This window comes from Capricornis sumatraensis, chromosome 4, assembly GCF_032405125.1.
Source record: "Capricornis sumatraensis isolate serow.1 chromosome 4, serow.2, whole genome shotgun sequence".
NCBI lineage: Eukaryota > Metazoa > Chordata > Mammalia > Artiodactyla > Bovidae > Capricornis > Capricornis sumatraensis.
In genome coordinates, this window is record NC_091072.1 from 160,768,302 (window position 1) to 160,784,024 (window position 15,723).

The 15,723-nt window shown below is 59.6% G+C and overlaps 1 protein-coding gene across 1 annotated transcript in view; it reads right to left on the reverse strand.

The window, feature by feature from the left end:
• The window catches only part of CELSR1 (cadherin EGF LAG seven-pass G-type receptor 1), a 144,848-nt gene that overhangs the window by 38,118 nt on the left and 91,007 nt on the right, over nt 1–15,723 (reverse strand). The window contains exons 7-10 of the mRNA XM_068971563.1: nt 6,350–6,507; nt 5,137–5,300; nt 4,595–4,720; nt 2,114–2,280 (exon numbers count right to left, since the gene is read on the reverse strand). Coding sequence (XP_068827664.1) covers nt 2,114–2,280; nt 4,595–4,720; nt 5,137–5,300; nt 6,350–6,507 — 615 coding nt within the window. The remainder of the gene's footprint in view (nt 1–2,113; nt 2,281–4,594; nt 4,721–5,136; nt 5,301–6,349; nt 6,508–15,723) is intronic.

Here is a 15,723-nt window from a genome sequence, read left to right on the forward strand (position 1 = left end):
ACACGACTGGGCAACTGAACAACGACAACCACAACAACAACACAGCCTTCAGATCTACCAAGCAAGAGTGGACAGGCCCAGAGGGCCTGAGAGATGGGCCACAGTCAAGGCTGGAGATGAACTCACCTCTCTCAGTAACTGAGTAAACACTGCCTAAATCAATAAGGACAGACAAAACGTGAATCGCCATGAACACACGTCACCTGCTTGACTTACACAGGACACTACAGAACGCAACCGCGGTGAACGTGTTTTGGGTTTTTTTTTCAAGTATAGGTAGAACATCCACAAAAATCACCAAATGCAGGGCTCGAAAGCAAGTCTCAACACATCTCAAAGGTCTGAAGTCACACAGCAAGCGTTCTCTGTCCTGCAGTTACGCTGGGAGTGAAGTGAATGAAGTCGCTCAGTCGTATCCGACTCTTTGCAACCCCGTGGACTACCAGGCTCCTCCGTCCATGGGATTCTCCAGGCAAGAATACTGGAGTGGGTTACCATTTCCTTCTCCAGGGGATCTTCCCAACCCAGGGATCGAACCCGGGTATCCGGCATGGGAGGCAGACGCTTTAACCTCTGAGCCACCAGGGAAGCCCGCAGTTACGCTGGGAACAATAACCAAATGGTTGACAACGCCACCTGTTTGCTAACTGAGAGATGCTTACCAATCCCCGATGGGCCAAAGAAGAAATCTTGACGGAAACAGAAAATGTGTTTAGCTGATTATAAAGACAACGCAGCTAATAGCGTATTTCGCTTTTCAATCTTAACTGAGAGTCAACGGAAGAAGACAGTTTTTCACCTTTTTATATTTCGTTTCCTTTTGTTTCACAGAAGCCCGGAGTCAACTCATTAAACTTGCCCTGCCATTCTGTCTCGCGGTCCTCGCTAACAAAGCCCCGAAGCCAGCAGCTCCACAATGAAATGACAAGCGCCCACAAACAAAAGCAACGTCTGCAGAATGATCCCAGGGCGTCGGGAGCAGCTGCTTGCCCCCTTAGGTCTGTCACCGGATTCAGGAGAGTGTTTAGCAGCAGCCAGGTGATTCCCACTTGACAATGAAGGTGGATTTAGGGCGCCTAAGAGCAATCAGCCAAATTGATCTGGCTGCAGGATGACTCTGTACCTTGTCTGGGCCGCTGCGGAGGCTGGGAACATCGCGGAGACCGCCCCCAGAGCCCACGGGCTGCGGGAGGCCTGCATTCCACAAACGCCATGTGGAAACAGCCCAGAATACATCTGTAATCCCCAGCTGACCAGCCTTTGGGAATGGCCCTGGGGCAGCCTTCTGGGTGGCCTCCAGGGTCTGGAAAATACCCCCTGCCGCCCTGAGGTCACCACCTTTGCCACCCAGCCTTCCACAGGGAGGCGCTGGCCACGGTTCCTGGCAGAAACCCTTCACGTTTGAATTAGCTCCTCACACTTTAATTACTCAGACAATACGGGAGTTTGTGGCTTTGGGTGGTGTTCCACTGAAAGCGTACTTTTTTCCGACGGAGACCCCATTGTCAATGACAGCCTGTGAGCGCCCACTCATCACCTGAATCAGCCAATTTAATTTGTTCCAACAGCAAAACCACCACAGAGGGAAACCCCATCCCGGGGCAGAATAGTGCCTGCTGTGTTCCATCCCAGAGCTGGCTTCTGGGGCCGCCTGGTAAACCGATCCAATTTCTGGTTAACAAGGGAAAAACGATGGTGGCTGTAATTACCCGGAAGGTACACCCAGCACCTTCAGTGCGACCTGAACAGGCCTGCGCTGGAGACAGACCTGAGCAGGGCCCAGGGGAGGGGCCAGGGAGGGGTGAGAGGCAGGTGGGGGGTGGGGGGCAGGTGGGAAAAGATAAGGGGGCTCCCCCTGGGCTCCGAGCCTCCCGCCCCCGCCCAGGCAGGGTTGTCAGGCTGACTGATCTGGTGCTGGGCGCTGGGTGGTCACATTCTCCTGGGCCTTCACGGGGAGGACCACCAGCGGCGTGGGCAGAGAGAAGTGACCGGGCGCCCCTCGAGGGCAGTGGGAAGGCCCGGTTTCAGGGCAGACGGCCCGAGCCTCTGGTTGCCTCACGCGGGTGCACAGCTGTCCCGCAGGCGCCCAGGGTGGGACAGGGCTCCCACTCACCTGGAGATGGAGCCGGGAGGACACGCCCGCCGTGGCCTCCATCAGCACGCCCTCCTCCTTCCTGGTCCGGAACATGAGCCCCAGGTACCAGGGCACGGAGATGGTGATGTCCAGGTCGCTCCAGAACACGACGCTCTCCCCGCTGAAGCGCTGGGGGTGCGGCATGACTGTGGACACAGACACAGGCTCCCTGCATCAGATGGGCCCCTGAGAGTCCATTTCAGGAGCAGAGGGCGGGACAGGCCCCCAGGGAGGGGGAGGGGAGAAACCCTAGGCCTTTCTTATTTTAATACAGAACTGATCTCAGACTTCTACTTTAGAGCACTCGCCCTCTGAGTCGAGGAGCTCTGGGCCCTGCAGAAACCTCCTCTCACCCTCTAGGACACAGGCCACCTCCTGGAGAGTGAGGCTTGGGCCTGGGGGTTCTCAAGCAGGGCCTGTGTATGGGAAGAGGCTTGCAGGCAGAGCGGTACAGCCCAGGACCCTTGGGCTCAGTGGGGGGACCTGTGAGCCTAGTCTATCTGCCCCCCACCCCGACACACACCTGCTGGGTGGGGAACCCAGGGCAGGGACAGGGGCCATAGGGAGGGTGGTCTCCTGGTGGGACCGTGGGAGCCTGCAGTGAACCCCGCACACATGTGTTCCCGCACACACACCTCAACCCTCAGCCTGACCCCACCCCGCAACCCTGCCGTCAGCTGGCGTCTGGGGTGGATTTCCAACCCCGAGGCACAAGGGCCACTGTTTCTCTCCTCCTGGTGATGGGCACAGAGGTGGGAAGGCTGCCGGCCAGCTGAGGGTTCCCAGATGGTTTCGGGGGGACCAGGGAGGTGGCAATGGGGGGGACCATCAGCGTCCTCCAAACGGTGACACTTAGGAAAACTGTGGGCGCCAGACAGACCAGTGGGCCGGGTGATGCTGAGCCAACCCAGCTTCATCACTCTGCCTGCGGACTCCTGCGTATCACAGGCTTCAGGGTCCCTCCCAGAATCTCACCCCGGGTCCCCAGGTGGGCCTGCAGCTATCCCCACGAGGTGTTGAGCGGCACGGGGCACGCCAGGCGGGGGCCGCCTCTGGGGGCCACTGAGCCCATGAGCACAGCATCTGTTTCCTGTTCTCAGGAACCCAGGCCCCGGCAGCTGTTTGCTCTGGCACAGTCAGAGCCAGGCTCCCGGCCTCCATAACAGGAACTCCGAGGGCACGGGCGGCCCGATGGCGCTGCGTCCCCAGGGGCCTCTGCCCCTCCCCGCGCCCCGCGCTTCCTGCACGTGGCGTTCAGCTGGGCTGGACCTAATGTGGCCATGGGGCTCGCACGGGCCATGCCCACCTGCTACACGGAAAACAGACCTGTGGGGCCTTGAAAGGTGTCCGCTGGCTTGTGACACAAAGCAGGGGGCCCTGACCAGTGACTGCGTCCCGGGCAAGGACTGCGGTCGTAACACGACACCTCGGCTCCCACGTCACGCGTCTCAGCTCCGTCGCTGCGGCCCTGGGCAGGGCGGACCGCCCGGCACAGGTGGGCTGCCCGCTAGCTCCACCCTCTCGCCCGCACTGTGAACTTTGCTCCCCTTGAGAACCTCCTATCACGGGGCCCACCCACTTCTGCTCATCACCTCGTTGAGGGAATCTCAGGGAAGCCGTGGTCCCCACGCCCACAAACAGCCACAGGAGAACCCCGAGCCCATCCCTCGGGGCGTGCAGGCTGGGGTGAGGAGCGTCTGCCTTCTACAGAGAGGCTGTGGGTTGGGGGCCAGAGGGCGGCCACAGGCAGGACTTCCCCAGCCCAACTCGCTAACGGGCTCCAGGCAACTCCAAACCTGGCGTGCTGCAGTCCATGGGGTTGCAAAGAGTTGCACGTAATTGAGCGACTGAACAACATCTCCATGGCAGACCCAGGGAGCGGGTCCAAGCTGGGCTGGCCTCTGTCTGCCCCTTTAGGCCTACCTTAACTGTAAGGAGCACTGGGGGCTTTTAAACCACGACTCTTATTTAACACCATGTTGCTTCAAAATGAACGAATCATATAAAACCTGCCAGTTTCTACCGCAGCAGGGGTGGGGTCGGGGGGCAGGCCCAGGCTTTGATGCCCACAGTGCGTGCGGTCCGGCGGGGAGGTGGCCAGCTGGCGGAGCCCTGGGGTAGTGAGAAGGGGTGTGGGGGCGTGGGGCCCAGGGAGCTGCCCCTGGCAGCTCAGGGTGCCTGTGAGGAGACACACAGCCCCCAGGAGGCTCACCCAGGCCCCGCCCACTCCTCTGGCCCCCATGGACTCCCCACGCCATGCTGGTCCGGCTCACGCAAAGGGCTGGGTCCTGCAGACCCGTCCTGGGTGCCCAGCCTCTGCTCCGACATCACGCACCATGGTGCCCCCAGCCCAGGCCCTGGCCTGCACCCCCCCACCCGGCTCCCCACCAGGACCCAGGCCTGGGGACACACGTGCCACGGGGGGCTGGGGCTCCCAGCACCCACCACGCCAGCTCTCACCTTGCTCGCAGTTCTTGCCGCCGAAGCGGAGTGGGCACTCGCAAAGGTACGTGTTCCAGCCGCTGACACAGGTGCCCCCGTTCTGGCACCAGGCCCCATCGCAGAAGTTCCGCTGAGCAGCGCAGCCTGGAGGTGGAGCGCAGGGCGTGGGCTCAGAGCGGGAGGTGGAGGAAAGAACCACGAGGGGGTGGGGTGGGGGGTCTACTCATGTCTCCCAGCACCAACCCGTGCGGCAGGGAGACGCGCCCTGTGGGCACAGCTGGAGAGGCGGCGGGCAGACCCGGGCCCCCCTGGGCCATCGGGACCTGAGACCCGAGACCCCGTGGAACGTCCATGTCTGGAGGCCCGGGGCCGCGGGCCCAGCCCGCCAGCCGGCTGGGCCACCTGGGGACCTGGGATCGTGCGTTCGGGTTGGCAGCAGGCCCGCCACAGAGGTGGGACCCTAGGCCCGCGGGCGGCTGGGCCCATGAGCTCGGTCCCCCAGGAGGTGGAGGAAGCCCTCCTCGCCCGTTCACCGCGGCCCCATGACGCCCCCACCGCACCTGCCCTGGTGCCGTTGTTGGCGATGAAGCTGGCCATGTCCACGTGCCTGCCATCAATGGACAGGTTTCGCATGCAGCCCACGAACTGCCGGTTCCGCACCGGGAAGTCCTCGGGCAGGTTGGGGACGCCCCCCAGGAGCAGCGGCCCGGTCAGGTCCAGGGACCTGCGGAGGCAACGTCAACCGCTGAGATGGCGGGCTGGCGAGGGGGCCCTGGTGTTGCTATACAGTCACTGTGGCCTCAGCCGTGGGCTCACTCGTCACCCCGAGCAGCAGTAAATCCAACAGGGGGGCAGGCCAAGGAAGCAGGCGGCCAAGAGGCCAGAACACACGCGGCAGATCCTGCTTCCGGGGCTGCCCCCGGCTCTCAGGAGCTCTGTGCCTCAGTTTTCCCCCTCATGTCAGGTCCTGACAAACGGTAGTTTTCGGGTGGCCGCCCCGAGTCCTGCCCGCTGGCCTGGCCTGTCCAGTCCACACCACAACAGGACACGCAGAGCCGAACAGAGGTGCCACCTGCCTCTGGTCCCTAACGACCTTGAGCGGAGGTCACGGCAAACGCGAACCCTGGCTCTGCAGGCGCACACCCGTCCCATCACTGAGCTGGGAGCAACCCCCCTGCACCACAGCTGGGGGCAGGGACCTGATGAAACAGGCATGTTTCATACCGGATGCCCCAGCAGACCAGGCTCAACTAACCATGGGGTTCAAAGAGCTTAGTGAATATCCCACCCAAGCAATCCGAGTAGAGTCCAGCATGGACCCTTCTTGCCCTGGGACTGGAAACTTCCACACCAGCATGTCTCTGCCCAGGGTTACGATGGGCCCTGGGGACCCTGGCATCCACATGGTGAACAGCCACTTGGATCTAACAGAGGGCTCACTGACCCAGCCCTGAATCACAGGGACCAGCACTTTCTGGAACAAAGCCAGGGCTCCGTGGAGACAGGGCTGGCAAGGGCTTCTGGGCTAGGCACGCCAGCCGTCACAACCCTGGGCATGGCCTGGCCACCGCTTGGGCAGATGAGTGTAAGGGGACCTGTTCTGAGAGGCTTTGACATATCGAGGGATGAGGGAGGAAACGTGACTTCACCCCAGATCGGGACTGCCAGGCCTCCACGCCCAGAGTGCCCCGCGCTGCGGCCCGCCCTGGGCGACCCCTCGGCGCAGTGGTCACAGACGGGGTGCACTGCAGGGCCCGCCCCCGGGACACTCACTTCTTGGAGCCGCTCTGAGTGCCCTGGGCAGCACAGCTGTAGTTCCCGACAAAGCTGCCGAAGCGCACGGCCACGGCCGTGTCACAGTCGTCCACGGTCACCACGGCCACCTTCTCTCCGGACGGCCCGTGGGGCAGGCCTAGGCGGCCGATGTTGGGCTGGGGGACGAGAAAGCCGTCAGTGTGACCTCCCGCCAGCGGCCCCTGCCAGTTCCCCAGCCACGGCACCCGCCTCCCAACCAGCCTGGTCTTAAATGAGTCTCCAAACCAGCTGTCATGGGTGAACGGGGAGCCCCCAAACTTATGTCCCTCCCAGAACCCCAGAATGTGGCCTTGTTTGGAAACTGGCATCTGGCAGACGTAATTGGTTGGGCTGAGGGCACGCTGCAGCAGGATGGACCCTCACCCAGGTGACCAGTGTCCTTACAAGGAAGACACATACACAGCCACCAGGGAGACGCCACGTGGCAATGGAGGCAGAGGCGGGTGACGCTGCCACAGCAAGGGTGCCAGCACCCCAGACCCTGACGGAGACAGAAAGGACCGCCCGTGCCCTGCAGCCCTCAGGGAGGCCCTGCGCACAGCCGGCCCCAGACGCCTGTCTCCAGGACCGGGGAGGAGGCCGGTCTGCTGTCAGCCCCCTAGTTTGTGTTTCGTTCCCGCAGCTGATACCAGAGCCCGGGGGCCCCTCCTTCTGAATATCCGTGTGAGTCCACGCTGTGGCCGGACCGTGTCCACACACCTCCTGCCTGGTTCCTGGGGTGCAGGTTGCACAGTCAGCGCTCCCCCACTCGGCGGGGTATCCCTCATCTGGGCCAGGAAGATGGCAACTCCAGGTGCTCACCCCTCGAGGGCTCATGCCCTTCCTGGCCCAGGGATGACCCTCCAGCCCCTTTGGCAGGCCCGAGGTCAGCCACCCTCTGTGGCCTAGATCAGCAGCTCCCCGCCTTCCCCGGCGTCCCCGTGGTTCTCACACACTCAGTCTCCCTGCCCAGGGCTGCTCAGGAGCATCCCCTGGGACCGGTGACGCAGGGGGCAGCCTGCCCACTTCTGGAAGGAGCAGGTTCCCCAATCGGGGAGGCTGGGGTTCACATCCAAGGACTGACTCCCTCTCCCTGGGCAGCCCGCTCATCCTGGGCATTCCTCACCAGTCCCCGGCCGACCGGCCCTCGAGGATACCCAGCACATCCACCCAGACGGCCCTCAGACGCCTAGTGGGAGACACAGCACCATTCACACCACCCACGCCATACAGCACGGGGCACTGTTCCAGAAATGCAGAGGGCCGGCTTGGGCCAGGCCAGACGCCTGAGCCCCTTCCCCATCTGCACAGCCTGGACAAGCGCTGCCTCCGGAGGGGGCATGTGGGCTAACCCAGAGGGCCACCACGCTTCACCATCTGCATGAGACACGCACCCCGACCCAGAACATTTGCTCCCAGTCCCTGCAGGGACCATCCATCAGCCCCAAGAGCAAGGGCTCAGGGCCTCCACATAATAGGTCTGGGGTCCGGTCGAGTTAATAATGATGAAATTCGATGCTTCTTTATAATATTGGAAATGGGGAGTTGTAAAAACATAGATAATTTAATTAAATCATCTTCGATGTCTTTTAATGGGGAAATAACAACTACACAGCTCATTCCAAACCTTCGGTTTTTGTTTTTCCAAACCTTCAGTTTTTAAATAGGACAAAAAATGTATCCTTTGATTGAGAATGCTAGGCCGAAAGGCAGGACGTGGAGTTTTTGGTAACAGGAGCTCAGCCAGGCAGCCAAGTTGTGTGACTCCAGGAGGCCTCATTCACCCTGGCATTACCCTTTGGAATTGTGCAGTGTACAGCCTACACCACTGTACATGGCAACCCCAGCCAAACCGCCTACTTCCTCCCTGGCCAACCATCTGACCTGGACAAGGCCGTCACTACACCTCAGTTTCTCTGTCTACAAGACGAAGATTTAATGTTAGAATACCCATCCTCTCTGTGCGACACGGACTTCTGGGAGACATCACCATGAGATGCTGGAGTCTCCCTCGAACGCTTCTCAGGTCAAGCCAGAGGAAGACTCTCACCCTGCCCCTTGATGTCCCAGCTCACGCATAATCCTCTCCAGTTTCTTTTGCGTCAGTTGATGAGATCACAAGGTCGGCTAAGCTATTCCCTTAAAGATTTCACCTTTGGTTAAGCAACAGTTAGATAAGTATAAAAAATAACCTGTTTTCTCGCTCTGTAATAGCAGCCCCCTTTAGAGAACACGTCCAAGTGCCTATTACGAGATGCTTAAATATTAGGTGCGATCCTGGGGAAAGAACCGTCCTCCAGCTGTGCAAGCCCGTATTATCTTGACAACTTGCAATTTACATTTTTGGGGATGGGTGTGAGCCTTCCAGAGGAAGGACATAAACAGCATTTATCCTTGGGAGGCGCTAATGAAACGAAGCTGCTGTTTACACAACTGTGGTTGTTGTAAACTGCTGCTGATAATCAACAGCTCAGAGCCACGGGCTTCAAACGGAAATGATGAGGAAAACGGAAAGACGGAAAAAAAAACCCAAAAATCAGCATTTGTATTTACAGCAGCACTTACGGACGTGAGACAGATTTCACTGGTAAGACAGATTTCAGAGTCTGGCGTTACTTCACTGAAGCAGCAAGGGGGGGAAGCAAACATGGATCGGCAGATCGGCATCTGCTTCTTGATTCCTGCTCCCAGATCCACCAGCCGCTGGGCCCAAAGAGACGGCCCTTCGGAGCACAGAACCGAGCACCCTCAGGGTAAGACCTGCGAGTACCAGCAGGAGAGACACACAGGGAGGTTTCGGGGAGGGGTCACGACATCCCAGGGCCAGCGTCCGACTCCGCGGCGCGCCGTGCTACTCCTGAACCAGCAGAATGCTGGGCCGGCCAGCCTCACGCCCAGGCCAACTGTCCACGTATGGTCAGGATCGCCAGGAGAACAGGAAGGGAGCTGGGGGAAGGCTGTGGGTAACAGGAACCAAAGCTGCAGGGACTCAGAGCACATGGACAGGGTCCTCAAAGAGTGCAACACAGCTACCACGTGACCGGGGTTCCCCGAAGGCTCAGTGGCAAAGAACCCGCCGCAGGGCAAGAGATGCAGCAGACGCGGGCTTGATCCCTGCGTTGGGAAGATCCCCTGGAGGAGGGCGTGGCAACCCACTCCAGTATTCTTGCCTGGAGAATCCCATGGACAGAGGAGCCTGGCAGGCTTCAGTCTGTGGGTTTGCAGAGTCAGGCACGACTGAGTACTGAGCGTGAGCCCCACGTGACCCAGGAAACCACTGCTAGGAACAGACCCCAGAGAACCGAACACAGGGACTCAAACAAAAACTTGTTCCCAAAAGGTCTCAGTAGCACTATTCACAACAGCTAAAAGGCAGAACCACCCCAAAGTCCATCAGCAAATGAATGGATACACAGAATGTGGTATATCCATTCAATGGACTATTATTCAGCCACTAAGAAGGAACGGAATACTGTTATATGCGACCACGTGGGTGAGCCTCCAAGACATCACGCCTAGTGAGAGAAGCCTGGCACAGAGGCCTTCTGTGCCACGCAACACACATCACGCGCTGTGTGACCCGATTTACATGATGTGTCCAGGATAGACAGAGACACGGAAAGCAGAGGAGTGATTTCAGGGGCTGGCGTGCCGGTGGGGTTGGGAGGGGCTGGTAATGAGTACAGAGTTTCCTTTCAGGGTGACGGAAATATCTCAGATCTAGATAAAGGTGGTGGCTGCACGGTATCATGAATGTACTAAACGCCACTTTAAATGGTTAATGTATGTAAATTCCACCCAATTCGAAAAAAAGAAATATTGGATGGACACCCACCATTCACCTTCCCCGTTTTTTCTATCTGTCAGATGAGGATAAACTCTATCCCAAAGCCTTCCTAGAGAGACTCAGACTCACAAGCAATTACAGGCAGAAAGAGCAGTGAACGTTCTCCATCGGGCTTGGGAAGCATGTATGTTGACACGGTCAGCCTGACTTGGGGGTTTGGGAGGAACGAAGGCCCCAGCAAGGGTGTCTGATCTGGGCTCAGCTCATCTATCTTGGTCGAGGGAAGACAAAGCGTGGCTGGATGGCTGGCGGAGCGGGGAGGAATCAGGACAATCGAGAGGTGGTGACGGCGCCCGGCTCGGGCGCACACGGCCGCCCGCGCGCTGGCAGGAGGGGCTGTGACGTGAGCGGTCCACCCGAGCATCCAGGGCGAGACTGGGGCTGGGGAGGAGAGGGCAGGCGAGGCTCTGTGGGCGCGGAGGGGAGGAGCAAAGAACAGACAGCAAGGCGAAAGGAGCTGGCCCTTCACATCTTTAAGAAGAGTTTTTCAAGTACGTGCAAGAGAAAAAGACGTTCAGGAATAAAGGGGCCATAGGCAGTACGAGTCACCTTACTTCTCAAGTGAGAGGGGCTCCGGGCACAGGACAGGTAAAGGCCCGAGTCCCTGACTGTCCCTCCTGGGGCCTGGCCCCAGGGGGCAGCTATCCCGGCCAGGGGATCCCTGCCCCTTCTCACCCTCAGCCCTGCCCCACAGCGGCCTGGCGTGGACACCCAGGGGCCGAGGGGAGCCAGCATACGATCTGAGAGCTGGAGGCCCAGGCTAGCCGGCAGGGCCTGCAGGAGGGGCGGGCTTGTGCACAGGCTGCCCTGAGCAGAGCCCACCACGGGCAGGCGGGATCGGGGCCAGCAAGGACAGGCCCACCGTGCCCACCCCTGAGAAGAGTTCCGAAGGACGCCGTGCACGCCGGGGGGACCAAGACAACCAGCTTCGCAAATCTGTGTGCGTCCGGGTTCCTGGCTCCGGGCGAACCCGCCCCGAGTCGTCACTTGGGGTCTGCGCCTTTTTATTTCCCTTCAGCTATTTCTTCTCCCTGGGCAGCACCCCCCTCCCTGGGCTTTTCCATTCAGGGGTCCCGGAGCCGCCCGTGGGGATTGTTTGTGACACAATAGGGCTTGGTCCCTATGAAGCGCTCATATTTCTACAGCCTTTTAACCTGCTGCAGACAATTCCTCATCGGGGAGGTGGATGGGGGTTCAATTTCAAATGCTGGTTGCAAGGGAAGAGGCGTGGGGTGGGGGCTCGAAACCAGATACCAGGAGGGGCAAGTCTTGGGAATGAAATAGATTCAAGCTCTGTGTCAGAAATGATTAACTGACGTTCATATCAAAGAATTCACAGACGGCTGGGCCTAAGGAATGTCACAAAGAGTGAAAATGCAGCCTGGAACGTATACGTGTGAGGCTCAGACCCGACGACTGGGCCAGCTGAACAAAGCCCACTGGACGATGGGCACACCGAGAAATATGGGCGAGCCCCTCACCCCGGTCCAGGCACAAAGGTGAGGAGGCCCCCCTCCAAAACAGGCATGGTGTTTTTCTCTGATGCTAATTGGTGGACGAGAGGAGAAAACATCCAGGCACACGCACTTCCAGGATCCAAACCAAACGCCCAGGGAGCCTCCCAGCATGACTTTGCTGGAACTCCAACAGCAGATCAAGGTGCTGTGTCCCTGGGGGCCCAGGTTGGGTCTGGGGGGCGCCCCACGTGCAGACAGTCGCTGGATGCTCTGGTAGCGACTCTGACACTCAGCTTCCCCGCCTGTAACACACAAGTGGGAATGCCCTCCCGCCCCCTAGGCAGGCTGCGGCCTCTCCCAGGCCCCGAGCACAGACCAGGCCTCCGCACGGGGGCTCTGGGCTCCGCGATGGGGAGCTAGGTCCACGTCTCTGATGGGAAGCGATTCGGCCCGTCGCCACCCAGGCAGGAGCAGAGAAGGAAGGGGGAATGCGAGTTCCTGGATGCAGACTGTTAAATACGGAGCAGACGCACAACGTCCACGTACACCATGGACCGATGCTCAGTGTTCCGGGGTGAAAGCACAGTGGAAAAGAATGTCTGTCAGCCCCTTCTCTGGGCAGCAGAAATTAAACCCAACACTGTAAATCAACTATACTTCAATCGAATGTAGGAAAAGAAGTCATTCCGCCTTCTTCAGTGGAGAAGGAAATGGCAGCGCACTCCAGTATTCTTGCCTGGGAAATCCCATGAGCAGAGGAGTCTCGTGGGCTACAGTCCATGTGGTCGCAAGAGTCGGACACAACTTAGTGACTAAACAACAACAATCTTCTTCAGTGAAATCGCCAGGAGGGGCTCAGAGTTCCGCCAGATTAAGCCGTAAACGGCAGAGGATGAGGTGGTTGGATGGCATCACCCACTCAATGGGCACGGGTTTGGGTGGACTCAGAGGCCTGGCGTGCTGCGGTTCATGGGGTCGCAAAGAGTCGGACGCGACTGAACTGAGGCAGTCAACATATTTACTTCTTGAATTTAACATTAAGGCCTAAGCCCAGGCCTTCTTGACCCTTTTCCTCTGAGACACGGGACACCTGCAGCCTAGGATGGGCACAGTGCCCCCCCGGGCGTGGGCAGCACACTGCTGCATGGGAGCCTGACGGGGCCACCGGGCAGGGCGCACAGCTGGCCGAAAGCAGCACCTACTCCTGTCTGCTTCGCCTGCTGGGGACCTGGGGCAGGGGACGCACTGCCCAGCTGGGCAGCATCTCCTGGAGAGAGGCTAAGTCCAGCGCCATTCGGAAGAGAGGCCCCGGGCCCCCTGCCGAGTCCCTGGTACTGGGCAGGCTGTCACACCAACGCAGTCAGGGCCCACGGCTGCCAGGGGCCAGGGGACAGCAATGTCCAAAGCCTCCAATGAGCATCACCTCCAAAAGGCCAAGAGGTCACATCCTTACCCCACTTAGCAAAGTCCCCTGACTCCCACTGTCCACCCCAGACCCCTGAGCCAGGTTCAGCCGTAAAACCGAGGTGAAAACGGGGCCTCCCGGGTGGGGTTAAATGCACAGGGACGTGTGTGAAGGGAACATTCCAGGAAGTTTGCTGCTGCCGTGCTGTTGCTAAGAAAGGCAGGAAGAAAGCCAAAAAACACACAAGCGGCTGTTCTCTCTGTATTTTCGCTACGCTATTTTCCTGCATTAAAAATATACAGCTTCTTTTTTTAACACCTTTAAGGAAAAAACAAGAGTTGCCTAGCAGTCCAGTGGTTAGGACTTGGGAGTTTCACTGCCATGGCCCCAGGTTCAGTCTCTCATTGGGAAACTAAGATCCTGCAAGCGGCAACCACACGGCAAAAACCCACACACCAAACTAGGAGCCTGGACCTCAGGGCACCTTCACGGCAGCCCCCGGTCCTTCTCTAGGGCGCAGAGCATCGCTCGGCTCTGAGTCCCTCACGTGCCCAGCTGTCCAGCAGAGTAATGGGCTGTGAGAACGGACCCGTTTTATTTGGGGAGCATTAAAAAGAGAAGATTTTTCACAAGGGTCAGAACCAACTGGTCACCTTAACACGAACCACAGCAGAGCCGTCCGTTTCTCAGGCAATGCGGTGATCCGACTCCTGAGGACTGTGGTCACAGGTCAAAGGAGGTGCTTTTGTGACGGTTGCCCAGACGTGGGAAAACCCAGGGCTGGGAGGCAGAGGCCCACCGAGCATGGCCTGTGCGCTCGGCACTGTGTATGAAGAAGCATCTCCTACCGGCCCAGTGATCTCCCTGGGGATGCCTTTTGTTCTGGAAAAGATCCTCCCCAGGTGTGGCCTCTCACCAGACAAGCTCGGGGGCCGGTGAGCGGGGGCCAGGAGCGTTGGAGCTGCCGTCCCTGCCGGGCCGGGTCCCTTGTCCGTATCTGCCTGGCCGGGCAGGCTCTCCGAGTTTTCTGGGAACTCGGGAGTTCACGCAGCTTTGCTCCAAGGGGAGGTCTCTTCTCCAATGACAGATGGAGGGCTCAAGGTCGGGGCTCTTTCCATTTACACAGTGCCTTCTTGGAAAGTTGGGGGAACATGTTCCTTCTTTTAAGGGCTCTGTGGACCAGAAGCTGCTCAACACGAAGGGGAGGCCCCTGAAGCGCCCCACGAGAAGTGCACGCCCTGCACCCCTGGGGTCTATGACTCTGACGCCCGCTGCTCCCAGCTGGACCAGAGCCGGGGAGGGGACCCTTTGAACAGTCCAGGAGAGAAAGGAAGGCGGCATCAGCAATGACACGTCTCTGGACTGCCAAGGTTTGCAGGCTATGGGTCATTTCGGAAAACCTTCTCGGACAAAGAGAGAAAGGCTTTCAAGAAGCATCCACACTCACACTCACGCGTGCACACACACACACACACACGCACACACACACACACACTTGCAAAGCCCCCTTCTGCTCCTGCTGGGACCCCAATAGGATCCTCTCTGTCCCCAGAGTGTGTATGGCCACAAAGAGAGCCCAGGACCCTCAGCTTCTCCCTACAGACCCCCAGCACCTCCCAGTTGCCTTCACCTTCCTCCGGATTGGCCTCCCCGCCCCCACCTCGGGTGTGCAGGCCTCTGGGGTGCCATGCAGGGGTGGGGACAGGGCTGGGTCAGTGGGGAGAAGGCAGGGGTGAGGCCTGAAAGGGCTGGGAAGGTGGGGGAGGGGGAAGGCAGAGCAGGAGGGCGCCGGCAATTGGGCTCCGTCCAGCCCCGACCCTGTCCCTCTGGATCCTCCTCCCAGGCTGGGCGAGAGGCCCTCAGCAGTGACAGGCTGGTCCTTAGAGGGCAGGGGGCAGGGGTGAAGAAAGGGGGGCAGCCTGGGAGGGCAGGGGGCTCGGGGCAGGCAGTGTTTCATTGCAGAGCGTTGGGGGGGCAGTGACGGGGGGCTGAGCTGGGCGTGCTGGGTGGGACAGGGCGGCCTGTGGACGCCCGAGGCCACCAGACAGGGAGCCGCCTGGAGCTCCAGGCTGCGGGCAACTTTCCATGACTGGCGGGGGTCGGGGGCCCGGGTGGGGCTGAGTGATTCTGTTTCCACGGCAGGTGACTCTGCCCTCTGACGGGGCATGTTTGGAAAGGAAGCAGGTGGGCGCCCCGCCCGCTTGGGCACTGGGCTCCCACTGCAGTCACGGGAACATCGATGTCAGACACAGATTGGCTACCCACGGGTCCAGACACAGCAGGGACCACTCCTGTCCCCAGAAACTGGCCGAGGGACACAGGAAACCCAGCTGGAGAGAAACAAAACGATTCACAGCCCAGAGCGCGGACCTGGACTGGAGTGGGTGGGTGAGCCTGCCTGGCAGGAACTGAGTATACAACGCGTCCCACCGACTCATCTGCAAGGCTCCCAGCCTACCACCTCCATGAGTGGGAGGAGCGAGGCTAAGACCCCGTGCAGACCGGGGGACAGTAACCACCCACCTGGCCCTCTCCTGCGTCACAAAGGGTTGATGGACTTGGCAAACGCCTACCTACACTTGAAAAGAGTTTAGCTTCCTTATCTCGTACCTGCTTTGAATCAAATGATTTTCTAAATGGAAAA